At 47.3% G+C, this 17,375-nt stretch overlaps 1 protein-coding gene across 1 annotated transcript in view; it reads left to right on the top strand.

Annotated features, from left to right (window-relative positions):
• The first annotated feature begins 15,416 nt into the window (after positions 1–15,416).
• FAM20A (FAM20A golgi associated secretory pathway pseudokinase) overlaps positions 15,417–17,375 on the top strand; it is an 84,467-nt gene continuing 82,508 nt past the window's right edge. The window contains exon 1 of the mRNA XM_060251972.1: positions 15,417–15,811. Within this exon, the coding sequence (XP_060107955.1) occupies positions 15,447–15,811 (365 nt within the window). The 5' untranslated portion in view covers positions 15,417–15,446. The remainder of the gene's footprint in view (positions 15,812–17,375) is intronic.

Below are 17,375 nucleotides of genomic sequence, written 5' to 3'. Positions count from 1 at the left end.
TTAGGAGTATTCCCTTTGTGAGAATGAGAGGTTTGTAAAAGTATGGTAGGATGGTGCAAGTGGATACTTTTTTCCCTCTTCTCCCATAATAATATTGTTATGAATTCAGGTTCCTCTAATGCTAAAATTATACAAGTTTATTTGCTGGAATGGGTAGCCCTCAGTTTCATTAGTGAAATAGTAGCAGTTTTAATGTGATACACAACCTGAGAAAAGTCAGACCAGAGACAGCAAAGCATTTACTAGTTGTCACCTTTTCTCTGCTAGAATATCTTGCTTTCCTCTTGAAGGAACCAAGAGCCCAAATTGCCCCAATACCAAACTGTGAGGACTGAAGCCAGCAAACTTCAGGTCAGTAACTGAGAATATTATTGGCTAATGGTTTTGGTGGAGGGAACTCAAAAGCAAACCCCAGAATTGTTATGGTGGAAACACCCACGCTGCAATCAGATAAAAAGGGCATACAACCATGTGCCTTTTATCATCTAGTCCTAGAACACTTGTGGGGAGTGAGCCTTAGTAAACTCATACAATTAGTAGCAGAATGCAGATGTATCTTTGCAGGATTCTTGCTGTTCCAAACAACACTGTCTTCTGGAGCTGAGCTGAGCTACTTGCTGAATGCCCAGAGTGTACTGGTGTTTCTTAAGACTTCTAGGCACTGCTCCAAGGTCTCCAATGACAACTGGCACAATGGTCAACTTCTTCTTGAGAGCCAGATTGGTGAAGTGTTTAAGAGTGGTAGACTCTCATCTGGAAAACCAGATTCCCCACTCCTCCAAATGAAGCTGCTGGGCTACCTTGGGTCAGTCACAGTTCTCTCAGAGCTGTCCTCTCAAGAGCAGTTCTCAAAAGAACTCTTTCAGCCCCACCTACCTGACAAGGTGTCTGTTGTGGGAAGAGGAAGGGAAGGAGATTGTAAGCCACTCTGAGACTTCAAGTGAAAGGTAAGTTATAAATCCAAACCTCCTCCTCCTCCTCACAAAGGTGCTCTAACTCTATTCATAGGTCTTGGTATTTCTCCTGTTTCTTTCTTTCCTATTTTGCTTTCTGTTGGGATTGCATTGTCAGTGATCTAAACCCTATTTCTTATTTTTGCTATAATTGTGATATCCGGGGTGTTATGCTCTAGGTGTTTGTTTGTTTGTAATTGGAAGTCCCAAAGAGTCTTTGTTTCATCGGTCTCCATTGATCTTGTCTGGTTTGGGCTCCCATGAATTTGGCTGTGTGGCTGATGGTAAGCTGTACTTGCAAAGATTCCAGTGCAATATAGCTGCAAGTAACTCTGACATTTTTTATACTTGTTTGAACAATTTTACTTCAGGCACTGACCATGTGTTTGACTGTTTCATCCTTTTTCTTGCAAAATCGACATTTGCTGTCATCACTGGTCTTCTGAATCTTGGCTTTTATACTATTTATTTTGAGTGTCTGCTCTTGTGCTGCTAGAATGAGTCCTTCTGTTTCTTTGTGCAGCTAGAATGAGTCCTTTCGTTTCTTAAAGTGCCCATTTTGGAGCCACTTCCAGGTATTGTCACTATCAGCTGTGTTCTCTGTCTTTCAAATATTGCCCGTGCGAGTGTTTTTCTTTCCAGTTGTCAAAGTGAGTTTTGATTGCAAACTTTTTGTAATCTTCTTTGGTTTCCATAACCTTGTATACTTCAACTGGAAGCTTCTCTTTGCTGACTGCAGTTAAGCTGTTGCAATCATTTGTGGCTGGCCACACCTCTTCTGGCAGCCATTTTGCTCCAGCCATTTTGTTGCTGCACCCACAATGCTGTGTTAGAATTCCAGATGTGCCTGCAGCCTCAAAAAGATGGGGGATTCCAGGTTTAGCCATTCCAGCTCTCATAATGTATTACACTATGTATTATCTTCTCAGTTGCATTTATTTTAACAACAGAGCAATTGACAACAGAAGCAGTTTGAACAAAGATTTCCAGATCACACTAAAATGTGTATTGTAGCAAAGAAATATGTAATGTTAAATCTAAATTTAGCTTTTCGGTCTACCTTATAAATTTTGGAACATATTTAAATCTACAATTATCTCTTCAGTGGTTGCTCCCAGACTAGACAATTAATTTGGAACAATCATAATTTGTTCACTCAGTAGCTTCTGCAAACCCAGAGGGCATCATTGCTAATCTTTCACCCTTCAGTATTTTTCATGCTCTTCTATTTTTTTTTTTCTGACCTGGTTTGTGTCACAGTATAATTGTCATAGTGACAACTAGCAAAGTGCTACTGAGGCATCACAGGATTACTGTTCCTTTACTGTGTAACCTTTCCCCCTTTTAAAATAACTGTTGTCACTTTAATTATTAACTTCCTATTTACTTGCTGTCAGGATGCTACAGGACTGATGCTGAAATAGACAAGAGGGGGTCTTGGTCAGGCCAGGTGCCACCTCCCCCACCTCACTTGGTGCAGGTCTCAGGCAGGCAGGGCGCCACTTTCCCTGCCTCGTTTCATGTGTGCTTCAGGTGCATTGGGTTCCTTCTCCCCTGCCTTACCTCTGTTGGCCTGGGCATTGCCTCCCCTGCCTTTCACTTCACTTGGGTAGATTCAGCTCAGCCCTTCTCTGTCATAGGACTGGCTCAACCCAGATGAAGCATCCCAGTTCTGTAAATGGCTATCCACTAGGTTTGCCAAGTCCAATTCAAGAAATATCTGGGGACTTTGGGGGTGGAGCCAGGAGCAAGGGTGTGACAAGCATAATTGAACTTCAAGGGAGTTCTGGCCATCCCTTCCCTCCATAGGAAATAATGAAGGATAGGGGCACCTTCTTTTGAGGCTCATAGAATTGGACCCCTTGGTCCAATATTTTTGAAACTTGGGGGGCATTTTGGGGAGAGGTACTGGATGCTATGCTGCAAATCTGGTGCCTCTACCTCAAAAAACAGCCCCCCCCCAGAGCCCCAGATACCCGCGGATCAATTTCCTATGAGAATAAGTCTCCATAGGATATAATAGAGTTCCCTCCCCTTCCTCAGTTTTCTCTCTCTCACTCACACACACACTTAACTGTTTCTGGTGCAAGTGGGCAGCCGTGTTGGTCTGAAGCAGAACAAAGCAGAAGTCTCTGGTGCCTCCACAATGAGGTCTGGAAAGTACAGGGGCTACGCTGCTCTTTTACACACACACTCATTGTCCGAAGTGAAAGCAAAACAAACGCAGGGGCTGCATTCTGAGGTCTGCTGTTTCTAACCCTTCCCCATGAAGTACTTCCTGCTCCAGTTTAAAGGCACGCGCACATTTTAAAACCAGACCTGTTTGCAGGCCCTGCCCAAGGTCTAAAGGTACATGGCGGCTGTGAGGGGAGAAGCTTCCCCCGCCGGCCAGCTGGCTAGGGACAAGGGAAGCCTGCAAAACTGGGGAATCCCCCGCTGGGACCTGGGGATTGGGAAGCCTGCTATCCACCCTGTCTGTGAAGTAAATTAGGCTGAGAATGTGTAACTGGTCCAAGATCACAGCAGACTGGGGATTTGTGAGCTTAGTCTGAAACTCTAACCACAACCGCACTGAGCCTATTTGGGGAGGGCGGGATACAAGTGCAATAAATAAATAAATAAACCTAGCACCCGCTTTCATGGTGTGGCTGGTGTTTAACAGTAGGAAGCACCTGGGCCTGGGTGAGTCAGGCATGTTGGATGGTAGCAAGTCACCTGATGGTTGTTGCTAGCCCTTTTCCTATAAGTCTTTCTTCAAAAGCCAAAACAGGCCCAACCCCCCTCCCTTGGTCTTTTACTGAAGGAAAACAAGCCTAGAATGCTGACAAAACTGTTGTGTTTGCCTAACAAAGACTAAGGGCATTTGTTTGTTAACAATACAGGTGACCTTTTTATCATTTGGGGTTTTTTTCTAACACCCCCCCCCCTCCCCGATTTTGTTTTGTTTTTACATTTCAGATTTTTCTGTTAACATGGAGCTTTTTCAAGTTTGTGGAAAGAACTGTCTTGTTAATTCATAGCTCCAGTCTCCAGATTTAATTATCCTCAGATTTGGTGATGTTGAGAATAAGCTGTATTTATATGGAGGGTGTGGGTGGGTGTAGTACAATGAAGAACTACTGTTTTAATTTTGTTTCCGGTTGACTGTGGGGAAAGTAATGTTTTATCAGTGTTGTAGTGTCTTAGTGCAGTAGTATATGTCCTCTTTAAGTATTTTCTTTCCTCAAAGACACTTTCATTTGTACGGTTGTAAAATAATTCCCCAGATTCATATCTTCTGTTCAAAGTTGTTTAAAATGGATTCCTCTAAGCCAGAGGATGCAGCGTGGCATCCACCAACACCTTTCCTAGGGTCCACCAAGTGCTTTTAGAAGTGGATGTGATCAGATGGGGGCTTTGCCCAGAGAGGGTTCTGATCGGCTACTGAAGTTTTGAGTAACTGCAGATTTTTAAAACATTGCTTTGGCAGCAACTGTCATCACAGCACAAGGATCTTCATTGCGTGACTAAAAGTACACTCTGTGTATGCAAGATAAGAAATTTAAAATGTTATTTTAAAAGACATTGTTAACCAGAACTTTTGCCTGAAATGGTAAAGATCTACTGTTAGAGTTATGCACAGCCTCACTCCCTGACATTATGTGGTTGTTTCTACCTCCTGCAGCAGCCGTTATGTAGTTGCACCCACCACTCTGTGTCTGAATTCCAAAGGTGCCCACAGACTCCAAAGGCTGGGGACTTCTGTTCTAAGCTGTGGAATAGACCCTCAGCTACTGAACATGTTCAAACTTACAAAACAAATAAAAGGGAAACAGAAAAATCATACATTTTTCTTTTATGATGCTTAAAAAGGATATTATCTATATTCCTTTTTCTTTTAGTCATCTTTCTCTAGCAAATTTCCCCCCAAAACTGATAGGAGACCTCATAGGAATCTGAATTTTCACTTCTCAGTCTCCTACAGCGTGTCTTTGAAATGCAAATTTAACTTCTCACAATCAGTCTTTAGAGGCATTTTGTTAACCTTTTCCCCCAGTAACCATTCTTATTTATATCTGAAAGTAAGAGAAGGGCAAGGCCCTTAGTGGCAGAGAAACATAAAGGTAATACCTATCTGTTGCTTATTTTCCTCCTAAGGAACCAATAAAGCTACCCATAATTTGTGCCTCATTTAGACTTTTGCATCCTGAAGTATCTGCCCCCCCCCCAATTTGTTTTTAGAATTAATGTTCCAATTGTATGCAGGGAGGGACTTCTCTTTGGGGGATGGTAGGGAAGGGGGCAAGTTTATTTTGCCAAGAGCAACCACTCCTGCATGCCACTGAAGAAATGATGTAGATCAAAGGATGCATTAGTGGGTTTGTTCTGCACCACTTCTGCAGGAAGGTATCTAAAGTCCAGAACAAACTTTGTATTCCCAAGAAACTTGTATTTAGAAGTCCTTATGCTTATTATGAACTGTCTGAAAAGCTGGAAGGCAGCACAGAAGAACAGAATGCAAGCAAACAAAAAAGTCTTTAATAGCAAAACAAGCCTTTCAATCTCTTTTATCCAGCCACAAAATTGTCACTGATTTAGATTGGGAGGATTTAACTCTGTTGGTTCTTTTGTACCAGGGCTTTTTTTTTTTGTAGCAGAAACTTCTTTGCATAGTAGGCCACACACCCTGATGTAGCCAATCCTCCTGGAGCTTTCAGTAGGTCCTGTACTAAGAGCCCTGTAAGCTCTTGGAGGATTGGCTACATCAGGGGTGTGTGGCCTAGTATGCAAAGGAGTTCCTTCTAAAAAAACCCAAAACCCTGCTTTGAACATTTCTGAAGTTATAAAGTAACCCAGTATTTGGCTCAAATACCTTATATTCTAATAGCAAAGTCAGTAGGCTTGCCAGCCCCAAGGTCCCGGTGGCTGGCAGGGATGGGGGAGAGGGAAGCCCTGCCCTAACAACCATGATGTGCCTTTCCATTTCAGCAGGTTTAGAAACTTTGCAAACTGCTTGTGTTTTGGAAGGTGTGTGTGTGCCTTTAAATCTCTGTGAGACTAAAACTGGGGGGGGGGCAGCAGGCAGAGCCATGTGGCTCTTCCCAGTGAGTGTGTGAGAGAGGAAGAGAGTGTCCAGTCCCTCTGTTTTGCATTCCTTTCAGAAGTCATTTGCACAGTAAAAGGGATTGGAAAGAGTTAACTGGAACCTGATTATCTCTCTCTCTCTCGGCTTGGCTTCGCGAACGAAGATTTAAGAAGGGTGCAATAGTCCACGTCTGCTGCAGGCTCGCTGGTGGCTGACAAGACCAATGTGGGACAGGCACGTCCGGCCACAGCGGCTGCAGGGAAAAGTCTGATTTAGGGTTGGTCCTGTAGCAGTGCGATTCTTCCTCAATCTCCTTTTGTCCTCAAGACCAGCTATGCGTGTGTTCTCAAAGGAAGAGACAGCCTGGTGGATGGTGTGCCTCCATGCTTTGCGATCTGAGGCTAGGTCAGACCACTGGTGATGGTTGATGTGACAGGTGCTAAGGGATTTCTTCAAGGAGTCCTTGTACCTCTTCTTTGGTGCCCCTCTATTTCGATGGCCGGTGGAGAGTTCGCCATACAGGGCAATCTTGGGAAGGCGGTGGTTTTCCATCCTAGAAATATGCCCTGCCCAGCACAGCTGCGTCTTCAACAGCAGTGCCTCGATGCTGGTAACCTCTGCCCGCTTGAGGACTTCAGTGTTGGTCACAAAGTCACTCCAGTGGATGTTGAGGATGGTGCGAAGGCAGCGCTGATGAAAGCGCTCAAGGAGTCGCAGGTGATGACGGTATAAAACCCACGATTCGGAGCCGTAGATGAGGGTTGTCATCACAACCGCTTTGTAAACATTGATCTTTGTGCCTTTTTTCAGATGCTTGTTGCTCCACACTCTTTTGTGCAGTCGGCCAAATGCACGGTTTGCCTTTGCCAGCCTGTTGTCAATCTCCTTGTCGATCTTGGCATCTGAGGAGATGATGCACCCCAGGTAGCTGAACTGCTGGACTGTCTTCAGAACTGATTCACCCACAGTGATGCAGGGAGGGTGATAATCTTCCTGGGGTGCAGGCTGGTGGAGAACTTCTGTCTTCTTCAGACTAACTTCTAGGCCGAATAGCTTGGCAGCCTCTGCAAAGCAGGACGTCATATGCTGCAGAGCTGATACCGAGTGGGAGACGAGTGCAGCATCATCAGCAAACAGTAGCTCTCGGATGAGTTTTTCCATTGTCTTGGAGTGTGCCTTTAGTCGCCTCAGGTTGAACAGGCTGCCATCGGTGCGATAGCGGATGTAGACACCATCGTCCTCATCTAGATCTACTGCGGCTCTTTGAAGCATCATGCTAAAGAAGATCGTAAAGAGAGTTGGCGCGAGAACGCAGCCTTGCTTTACACCTGTGCCTATTGGGAAGGGCTCCGAGAGGTCGTTGCAGTGTCTGACTTAGCCTCGCTGGTCTTCGTGTAGCTGGATGATCATGCTGAGGAACCTTGGGGGACATCCTAAACGTTCCAAGATTTGCCACAGGCCTTTCCTGCTAACGGTATCGAAAGCTTTGGTAAGGTCGACAAAAGTCACATACAGACCCTTGTTCTGTTCCCTGCATTTCTCTTGGAGCTGCCTGAGAACAAATACCATGTCGGTGGTGCTCCTGTTAGCTCTGAAGCCGCACTGGCTCTCTGGGAGGAGTTCTTCTGCAATGGTGGGCACCAGTCTGTTCAGGAGTATTCTGGCAAGGATTTTGCCTGCGATGGAGAGCAGGGTTATCCCCCGGTAGTTGGAGCAGTCTGACTTTTCCCCTTTGTTCTTGTATAGGGTGATGATGATTGCATCGCGAAAGTCCTGTGGTAATTTGCCTTGTTCCCAGCAGGTGACAAGTACTTTGTGAAGTGAGCTATGTAGTACTGTGCCCCCATGTTTCCAGATCTCTGGTGGAATTCCATCAACTCCTGCTGCCTTGCCACTTTTCAGTTGCTTGATGGCTTTAACAGTCTCTTCTAGGGTGGGGATCTCATCCAACTCTGTTTTCACCGGTTGAAGTGGGGTGAGGTGGATTGCTGAATCTTGAACTACGCGGTTGGCACTGAAGAGAAGCTGAAAATACTCCGACCACCGGTTCAGTATGGATGCCTTGTCTGTGAGGAGCACTTGGCCGTCTGCACTATGCAAGGGACTCTGAGCCTGATATGATGGACCATATACTGCCTTCAGGGCTTCGTAGAACCCTCTTAAATCACCAGTGTCTGCACACAGCTGGGTTCTCTCTGCGAGCTTGGTCCACCACTCGTTCTGAATGTCTCGAAGCTTGCGCTGGAGGTTGCTACATGCAGCGCGAAAGGTTGCTTTTTTCCCAGGACAGGAGGGCTGAGCAAGATGTGCTTGGTAGGCAGATCTCTTTTTTGCCAGTAATTCTTGGATCTCTTGATTGTTCTCATCAAACCAGTCCTTGTTCTTCCTTGTGGAGAACCCGAGGACTTCTTCAGAGATCTGCAGGACGGTAGTTTTTAGGTGTTCCCAGAGTGCTTCTGGAGAAGGGTCTGTGGGGCAACTGAGGTCCTCAATTCTTGACTGGAGTTTTGCCTGGAAGGCAGCTTTAACTTCGGCTGACTGAAGGCTGCCAACCTGAAACTTCCTCCGAGGGATACCTCCTCTCCTGGGTGTGGGTTTAAAGTGAAGACGGAGATTGCAGCGTACAAGACGATGATCCGTATGACATTCTGCGCTGGGCATTACTCGGGTGTGTAAGACATCTCGAAGGTCTCTCTGGCGCACCAGAATGTAGTCGATAAGGTGCCAATGCTTGGACCGCGGGTGCATCCAGGTTGCCTTCAGACTGTTCTTCTGCTGGAAGATAGTGTTGGTGATGGTGAGCTGGTGCTCCATGCAGAATTCTAGCAGGAGGCGCCCGTTGTCATTGCAGTTGCCAATGCCGTGTTTGCCAAGTACTCCTTTCCAGGCTTCCGAGTCTTTACCTACTCTGGCATTGAAGTCGCCAAGGATGATCACCTTGTCCTCTGTAGGGGTCTTCCGTACGAGGTTGCGTAGATCAGCATAGAACTTGTTCTTTTCTGCAGGATCTGCTTGAAGGGTTGGGGCATACACACTGAAGAGTGTTGCATGCTGCTTGTTTTGAAGTGGGAGGCGCATGGACATGATGCGATCTGAGTGACCTGTTGGAAGGTTTTCGAGTTTGGAGGCAATGGAGTTCCTGACCATGAAGCCAACGCCAGAAAGGCGGCTCTCAGCCTTTGACTTACCCGACCAGTAGAGGGTATAGCCAGCAACCTGATTATAGGATGGAGGAAAACTCCACCCCCTAGACTGCTCTGCTCATTAGGGTTTGTAGAGTCTTTTGGGATCAAGTGCCGTGTTCTACTGGAGAAAGTTTTCCTTCCAGATGTTTCGTTCTCAGCTGCGGAGAACATCCTCAGTGGCGTTGCAGCCGGAGCAGGCGCTCAGACCTTCTTGGCTGCTGTGCATTGAGTGGGGCCCAGTCTTTTATTTTCTGCTCTGCTCAGTCTTTCATTTTCCTGTGTTACTCTGAAGAAGTTGGTTGAAATACAGCAGGTTGCTACATCTAGCAATTCCCATGAGTAAATTGCCCCAGTGAGATCACAAAAGAATGGATTTGCATTTTGGCTGCTTTGTGAGTGTATGTGTTCACTTTCATTTAGTGAAAGTGCAACTGCTGAGGAATCCTTTGAAGCCAAAAAAAAGGGAGGAAATGAAGACTATATTCAAGGGAACTGCAGTGCTGCATTTTTATTATTTATTTGGAATGGGAAAGTCTCCCTGCTCCACCCCCAAAGTCTTCAGCTATTTCCTGAGTTGGACCTCGCAACTCTTTAGGCCAGCCAGTCTTTTGGATAAATCAGATATTTCTACAAACCTGAAATGGGCCCCAGGTTTGCAGGAAAATGTAAAACCTAAAAAAAAATTAAGGCAAAAATGATACAAGGAGCAACTGTAGCTATCAGCAACAGATTCCCTCAGTGGTTGTTGCTGGCAACCATAGTATTGCAGGCTGCATTTATGAAACAAAAAAGGCGAGGGCAGAGCCCTTTCCAGACCTATTTTGGCCTCTGAGGGAGGACTCATCAGGGCCAGGCTTGATTAAGGTTGCTAGCTTGAGGTTGGGAAAATCCTAGAGATTTTGTGGGGGAGCCTTAGGAGGGCAGGGTTTGGGAAAGGGAGAGACCTAGGCTTGCCAATCCCCAGGTCCCAGCAGGGGATCCCTTAGTTTTGCAGGCTCCTCCCCACCCCAACAGCCACCATGTGCCTTTCCATCTCCAAAGGCTTAGAAAAAGCTTGGGAACTTGGAAAGTGTGTGTGCCTTTAAATCTAAGTAGGAGCAAGGCTGAATGGGGGCAGGGCAAGCTAACGGAGCCATGTTGCTGTTCCCAATGGGTCTGTGAAGCTGTGAGAAAGGAAGAGAACCCAGTCCCTCCATTTGTTTTACATTCATTCAGAAGTCATTTGCATAGTAAAGAGTAAACTGGAATCTTTTATTTCCTGTGTTAAGTCTGAAGAAGTTGGTAGATATACAGCAGGTGGTTACATTCAGCAATTCCAATGAGTAAATTGCCCCAATAAGATCAAAAAAGTGTGTGCTTCAAACTGTGTTTTATTTTGGCTGCTTTGTGTGTATGGGTCACTTTTATTTAGTGGAAGTGCAGCCAGCTGCTGGGGGGACAAGGAAAGAAAAAAATCAGGGGAACTGCATTGCTGTATTTTTATTTATTTAATTTAGGGAATGGGGAAGTCTCCTGGCTCCACCCCCAAAGTCCCCAGGTGTTTTCTTAGTTGGATCTGGCAACCCTAGAGAGAGCTCCAGCAGATATTATGCCATAGAGCCCACCCTCCAAAGCTGTCATTTTCTCCAGGGGTACAGATCTCTGCATCTAGTTCAGATGTAATTCTGGGAGATCTTCAGGTCCCACAAAGTGGTTGGAAGCTTTAGGCTTGGAAGCAACTTCTGGTGACTTGATACCACCTGCATGATTCAACTAGGCTTGACTGCTTGCTACTGTTCAACAGCAGCCACTCTATGAAAGCCAGTGTGGTATAGCAGTTAGAGCTTCAGAGTAGGATCTGGGAGACCCATCTTACTGTGGGAGCTCACTGGGTGATTTTGGAGCAGTCGCATACTTTCAGCCTAACCTACCTCACAAGGTTGTTGTGTCGATAAAAAGAACAGAATAATGTAAACTGCTTTGGTCCCCACTGTGGTGAAAGGTGGGGAAATAAATGAAACAAATAAATTATAAATATAACTGAAGATGGGAGGCAGATATAAGGTAGGTTGGTGAATGACTAAGGAGATAATGAGGGAGGGAAATGATAGGGCGAGGGGTGTTTTTTGCCAGGAAGATAGAAAGAAGAAAGAGTGTTGTGAGGGGGATGCAGAGGAGAGTGAAGGTTACTACAAGTCCTTAAGGGCTCCCTGACATCTAAATAGGCTTGGTCGAGTAACTGTTACCACACAACTGGGCCACAGTTTTTCTAGATACAGGCTGCATGGGAGTGGGGAAGCTGAACACAAAGTGGCAGATAAAGGTTGGCTGGCTGCTGGGTGAGAAGGGCACAGGGTTGCCAACTCCATCTTGGGAAATGCCTACAGATTAGGGGGTGGAGTTTGAGAACGTGAGGGAACTCATTCAGGTGTAATGGCATAGACTCCACCCTCCAAAGCACCATTTCCTTCAGGAAATTAGGATTGCCAACTGCCAGGTGGGGGCTAGAGATTATCTGGAATTACAGCTGGAGAAAATTGTTGCTTTGGAGGGTGTATTCTATGGCATTATACCATGCTGAGGTCATTTCCCCCCAAACCTCACCTTCCCAACGCTCCACCCCTAAATCTCCAGGAATTTCCCAACCTGGAGCTGGCAACGAAAGCACATTAACCAAAGGTTACTGTGACCAAAATTGCTATGAAACAATAACACATGTAATATAACGTGGGCAGGCAAAAGTTACAAAGTCTAAATAATTACAAATTTTCATACAAAATTCATAGTAATAAGTCCATCTGGATGTGGGCAATCCTAGAAGCAAAGAAGAAATCAGGAAAAGGGGAGAGGCCATGGAAAGGGAAAGAGGAAATAGTGGAGGAAGGGGAAATTAGTTGTCTTCTGCAAATACTTGGGGGTTCCCACTTGTGTAGATACTCTAGCAAAGTCAGCCAAATCTTAGGACAGTTAAATCGAATGATTGGAGCCATGAACGGGCAAAACAGATCTTTCAATAAAACTGAAAAGGCCCACAGAAAAATCTGATATCTTTTGTTAAAAACCAAAAACATTGAGTGCTTCAAAAAACAACAACCCTGAAAATGGTAAAGGGAGCTCCTGTAGCTTTAAGCAACAGATTCCCTCAGTGTCTGTTGCTAGGCAATTACAACACTGAAGGTGTCCTGGTTCGGGCCAGCACGTAGGCAAGAGGCAGTCCAGAAATGGTTCAGGGTCAAAGCACAGCTAGTCAAAAGTCCCAGTGTCAAATTAGAAGGGCAAATTCAAAGAGCAAAAGCCAGGTCGCAGTACACAGAAGTCTAAAGCACACAAAATTATGCACATGTTGCTCCAAGCTGGCTTTTCCTTTTGGTGGCTGCTTTTATTAAGACTCATTCAAGGCCAAGTACAACTCCTCTGTGGCTGAGCAGCCTATAGGTCTATCAGCCTTGATTCTGCAGTGATGCATTTCACAAGCAGAGTTTGCCCAATGTTGGGCTGCAAACTGTGCAGTGTGGCACTGTTCCTGAACCTCCCTTTGGGTCATCTCCTCTGCCATTCCAAAGACTCTGGCATCTCCAGGGCTGAGGCTGGTGGCTGCAGGGCCTCTGCTTTGGCTCCCAATCCCAGACTGCAGGACTGAGGGTGTGGCACACTGACTGCAGGCTGAAACTCCTCCTGTGCACCTGATGGAGTCTTCGCCTTGTTTAGTGGGTCTTCCTGCAGAAGTGAAGGGCTGGGGCCAGCTTCCTCCATCTCTTCCTCATCCAAAGTGTTGGCAGGCAGACTTATGACACAAGGCTGGGTTTCAGTGAGTAAAAAGGCAGGGGGAGAGGGCAGTGTCCTTTCCAAACCTATGTTGGCCTTTGAGAGAGGACTCACTGGGGCCAGGCCTGCCTGGATTGCCAGCTCCAGGTTGGGAAATTCCTGGATATTTTGTGGTGGAGTCTGAGGAGGGCAGGGTTTGGGGAGGGGAGGGGAGGGGAGAGACCTCAGCAGAATATAATGCCATAGAGACCACCATCAAAGCAGCCATTTTCTCTAGGGGGAGAGACCCTTGTTGTCTGAAGTTCAGTTGTTATTCCATGAGATTTCCAGGTTTGACCTGGAGGATGGCAACCCTAGGCCTCGCACCAAGCTTCATGTGACTTGACACTACTCAGTAAGACTCAACTAGGTCTGGCGGCTTGCTACTTTCACCTTGTGAAAGTCAGCGTAATGTAGTGGTTAAAGCTTCAGAATATGATCTGGAAGAACCAGGTTTGAATTCCCATCTTACTGTGAAAGCTCACTGGGTGATTTTGGACAATTCACACAGAAGTCAGCCTAACCTACCACACAGAGTTGTTGTGAGAATAAAAAGGAGGAAAGGAAAATAATGTAAGCTACTTTGTTCGCAACTGGGGAGAAAAGTTAAGTAAATGATAAAGATAGCTGAAGATGGGAGGCAGATAAAAGGTAGGTTGGTGAATGACCGAGGAGGTAAGCAAGGCAGGAAAAGGGGAGAGGATATGTGAGTTGCCAGGAGGGTGGAAAGAAGAAATAGTGTGGGGAAGGGAGTACAAGGGAAAGTGGGGCACTACCTCACAAGGCCCTGAGGGTTCCCCATAATGCAAATAGGCTTGCCCAGTGGTCACACAACTGGGCCACAGTATTCTTAGCTAGATTGTTGTTTTTTTTTGAGGGGAGGGGAGCTTAATACAAAGATAAAGGTAGGTTGGCTGTTAGGTGGGAGGTAGACAGAGTTGCCAGCTCCAGGTTAGGAAATTTGGGGGCTGGAGCCTGAAGAGAGTGGGGTTGAGGAAAGGAGGGGTCTCATAATGGCAGAGACACTTCTTCCCAAGCAGCCATTTCCTCCAGGGTAACTAGCATTGCCAGCCTGGGGAGTGGGGTGGGGATCACCCAGGATTATAACTGCTCTCCAGATGACAGAGATCAGCTCACCTCCAGAAAATGGCATCTTTGGAGAGTGGCCTCTATGGCATTACACCCTACTAAGGTTGTTCCATTCCCCAACCTCACCCTCCCAAGGCTTCACCCCCAAATTTCCAGGAATTTCCTTGCCTGAAGCTGGCAACCCAAAATGAATTTATCTCTGTAGTTGACACAGCCATTGTGATTCCAGATCTCCAGGTAAGAGAGGAGGAAGCAGGAAAAGATGAAAGGCTTTGGGGGCTTTCAGGAAAGGGAAAGAGGAAACAGTGGAGGAGAAAATGTGGTGCTTCTTCAAGTGCTTGTGGGTTCTGGCTTGTGTAATAAGAATTCCACCGCCAGCTGGACAGATTCCAAAGCCACCGGGTGCATGCAGTTCATCCATCTTCTAAGGGAGGCACACATTAGAAACTTAGAAATATGTTCAGGCATGAGAGCCAGAAACTTGCTTTTCTTCAAAGCAAAGTTGAATCAGCAGAATTCTTGGGTTGAGTTTTCTAATGCTGGATTTTAATTAATATCTTTCCGTGTTTTTCTTTTATTATTTTCATTTCGCAAGCTGCCTCAGGCAGGCTCCCGGAGAGGCAGCATAAAATGTTCGGAATAAATGAAATAAATGACTAAATCTGGAGCTCTCGGGAGGTTTTCCAGATGTAAGTGGGGGGCAGCGGCGGGAAGGCTCGCCGGGTCGTCCAACAGCCGGAGCTAAGATTTCTGGCTGGATTATTTCGGTGGCTGGCTAGCCTTTCTCCCATATGTTAGTCAGTAGGCAACTTGGCGCTGTTTGGGGAGGCTGAGCGTTTTCTTCCGAGTTCTCCCTCCCCGCCGTCTAGGGACGTCGCGCAGCCTCTCGCTCTCTGCCCCGGAGCCGCCAGGACACTTCGGCAGCTCGATGGGACTGACGACGAGGAAAGGTTCTCAAGAAAGCAGCAGCGGCGAGTTCCGGAGATCGTGAGCTGGTTCTGCCAGGCTCTGGCCCCGCCGCCGCCGCCACTGCCCTAAGCCCGGAGTGGGGAGGAGGAGGGGAGGTGAGGCTGGCGCCTCTTCTCCTCCCGCCCCCCCCCCCCAGGCCGAGCAGATCCATCCAGCCGTCACTGCCTGCCGGGGGAGGGCACATCGGGAGAGGCGATCTGGCAAAGGTGCAGCCAGCCGGCACGCCTCGATTCGTCTCGCCGCACTCGGGAGCGCCGCTCTTCGCTGGCACAGGGCAGCTGCCAGCCCGCGCCGCTTCGCTTGCCCTACCTGGCCCACCTGCCGCTGCCCCCTCCCCGCCCGGCGGGCCTCCTTCCTCCCCCCGCTCCCGCAGCTCGGATCGTGGCCCCGGCCCGGCTGGCCATGCTGGGGATCCGCCGCGACCGGCTGCTTCTCCTGCTGCTGCTCGCGGCGCTGCTGAGCGCCGACGTCTACTTCCACCTCTGGCCCCAAGTGCGGCAGCGGCTGGCCGGCGACGAAGCGGGCCAGGCGGGGGGCTGCTCCTGCCCGGTAGAAGCCGCTGCGGGCTCCCGCCTCCAGCCGCCGCCGCCGCCGCCAGGCAGCACGGAGAAGAACCGGGCGGAGGAAAGCAGCCCGGCTTGCGGCTCCAAGCTGAGGAGGCTCTTCGCACACCCCCTCTACAGCGCCCCCCAGCGGTCGGCCGAGATGCTGCTCAGCAGGCAGGAGACGCTGCGCTATTACCGCCGGAAAGTAGCCCGCTGGAACAGGTGCGACCTGTCGGGAGCCACGTCAAAGCCGCCGGTGGGGGTGGTGGTTGGGGGGGGGGCGTGCTCCACAGGGTATCCCAGGGAGGGAGATCTGCGAGCAAACAGCTGTTCGGTCGTCGCTGTTTGGCTCTCACAGTCCATAAATTGAAACTTCTGTGGGTGTTTCCACAACCATGAGGGCTAGAAACTTGCTCATTTTGTGCAAAAGTGAAATACCATTTTATCTGAGCGAAGTCAGAATATTTAATGGAATTTTATATATATTAACTTGGTTAATATATATAAATAATTAATATATTTCTGTCGTGAGGGCTCTTTTTACTTGGATTTTTTGTGCTTTTTTAAATAAAAAATCACTTCTAGCTACACTTAAGCCTTCTGTAGCTCAGGAGCTGGATTCTTCAGGCTGCAGTTCTATGGCCACTTAGCTAGAAGGTCCATTCATTGAACATAGCAGACCCCCACATCACCTCTCACCATCCTTAAGTGTAAGAAAGTGTTTCTATTGAGTCCACTTTTTAGGTCCAAGTAGTCCTACTATCTACTCCGACTGGCAGCAGCTCTCCAAGGTGTCAGGCAAGGTTTCCGAGCCCTGGAACTTGACCTTTTCTGCATGCTTGACTTACTCCTGTTTTTCTTGGCACTCGGTCCACAAGTATTGCACTGGGTTTGGGCACAGTTCTTCTGCATGTCTGCCCTCCCTGTGCATTTTTCACACTTGTGGAGTCAGCACAAGAATGCATGTGTAAATCAGGGGATAAATTAAAACAGGACAGGGCCAGACCTGATCCGGGGGAGGGGGGGTGCGGTGCAGAAAAGTCCTTTTCTTTTTTAGGTTAGAAAAGGCTTTACTGGCTGTTGTTAGAGGCAGAAGAGCAGGTCATGTTGTTTTGTTGTTGTTTTTCTGGGGTCATTTGGCAACCTACCAACACTCTAGAAAGGTATGGATGAGAAATAAGTTGTCATTATGTTGGGGTTTATGGCAAAGATTTCTTTATTTAGGTATTTTATACCATGCTACTCTCTCCAATTAAATGAAAAGTAATGTAGAATGTCATGCTAACATCCTCCATCTTATCCTCACAACGGGAGTGCTGTGAGGTAAATTAAGCTGAGAGAAAGTGACTAATCCAAGATCAGCCAGTGAGCTGCCTTGGCAGTGTGGGGATCTGAAGCTGAGTCTCCCAGATCCTATAAAACTGATTCTCCTCAGAGACATCTGGGAACTGGCCTCTCTTTTTCTTGACAGCTATCTCCCAAGTGCTGCTTCATTGTGGTGTTTTCTACACAGGGACAAAATAGTGCTGCTTCCCCACTGCAGTTGCTGATGTAGTGCACTAGCAGTGGGGCTTCATGTGGCAGGTTTCCCCACAATTTCCCTGCCACAGTCTCCCAGGACCAGCAGCCTGCACCACCATGGATTTTCAGGGTTTTAAAAATCAGCATTTGATTTCAGTGTCTTTATGACGTTATAACAGGCTTGTGTGTCGAGTTCAGCTTTCATCTTTAAAAAGGAAGTCTGTTGCATCTTTTGTTACAAAGATATAAGGGGAAAGGGCTAGAG

Source organism: Heteronotia binoei, chromosome 13 (assembly GCF_032191835.1).
Source record: "Heteronotia binoei isolate CCM8104 ecotype False Entrance Well chromosome 13, APGP_CSIRO_Hbin_v1, whole genome shotgun sequence".
In the NCBI taxonomy this organism is placed as follows: Eukaryota; Metazoa; Chordata; class Lepidosauria; order Squamata; family Gekkonidae; genus Heteronotia; species Heteronotia binoei.
The sequence above is the reverse complement of the archived record's forward strand: the minus strand, read 5'-3'. Positions and strand labels throughout refer to the sequence as shown.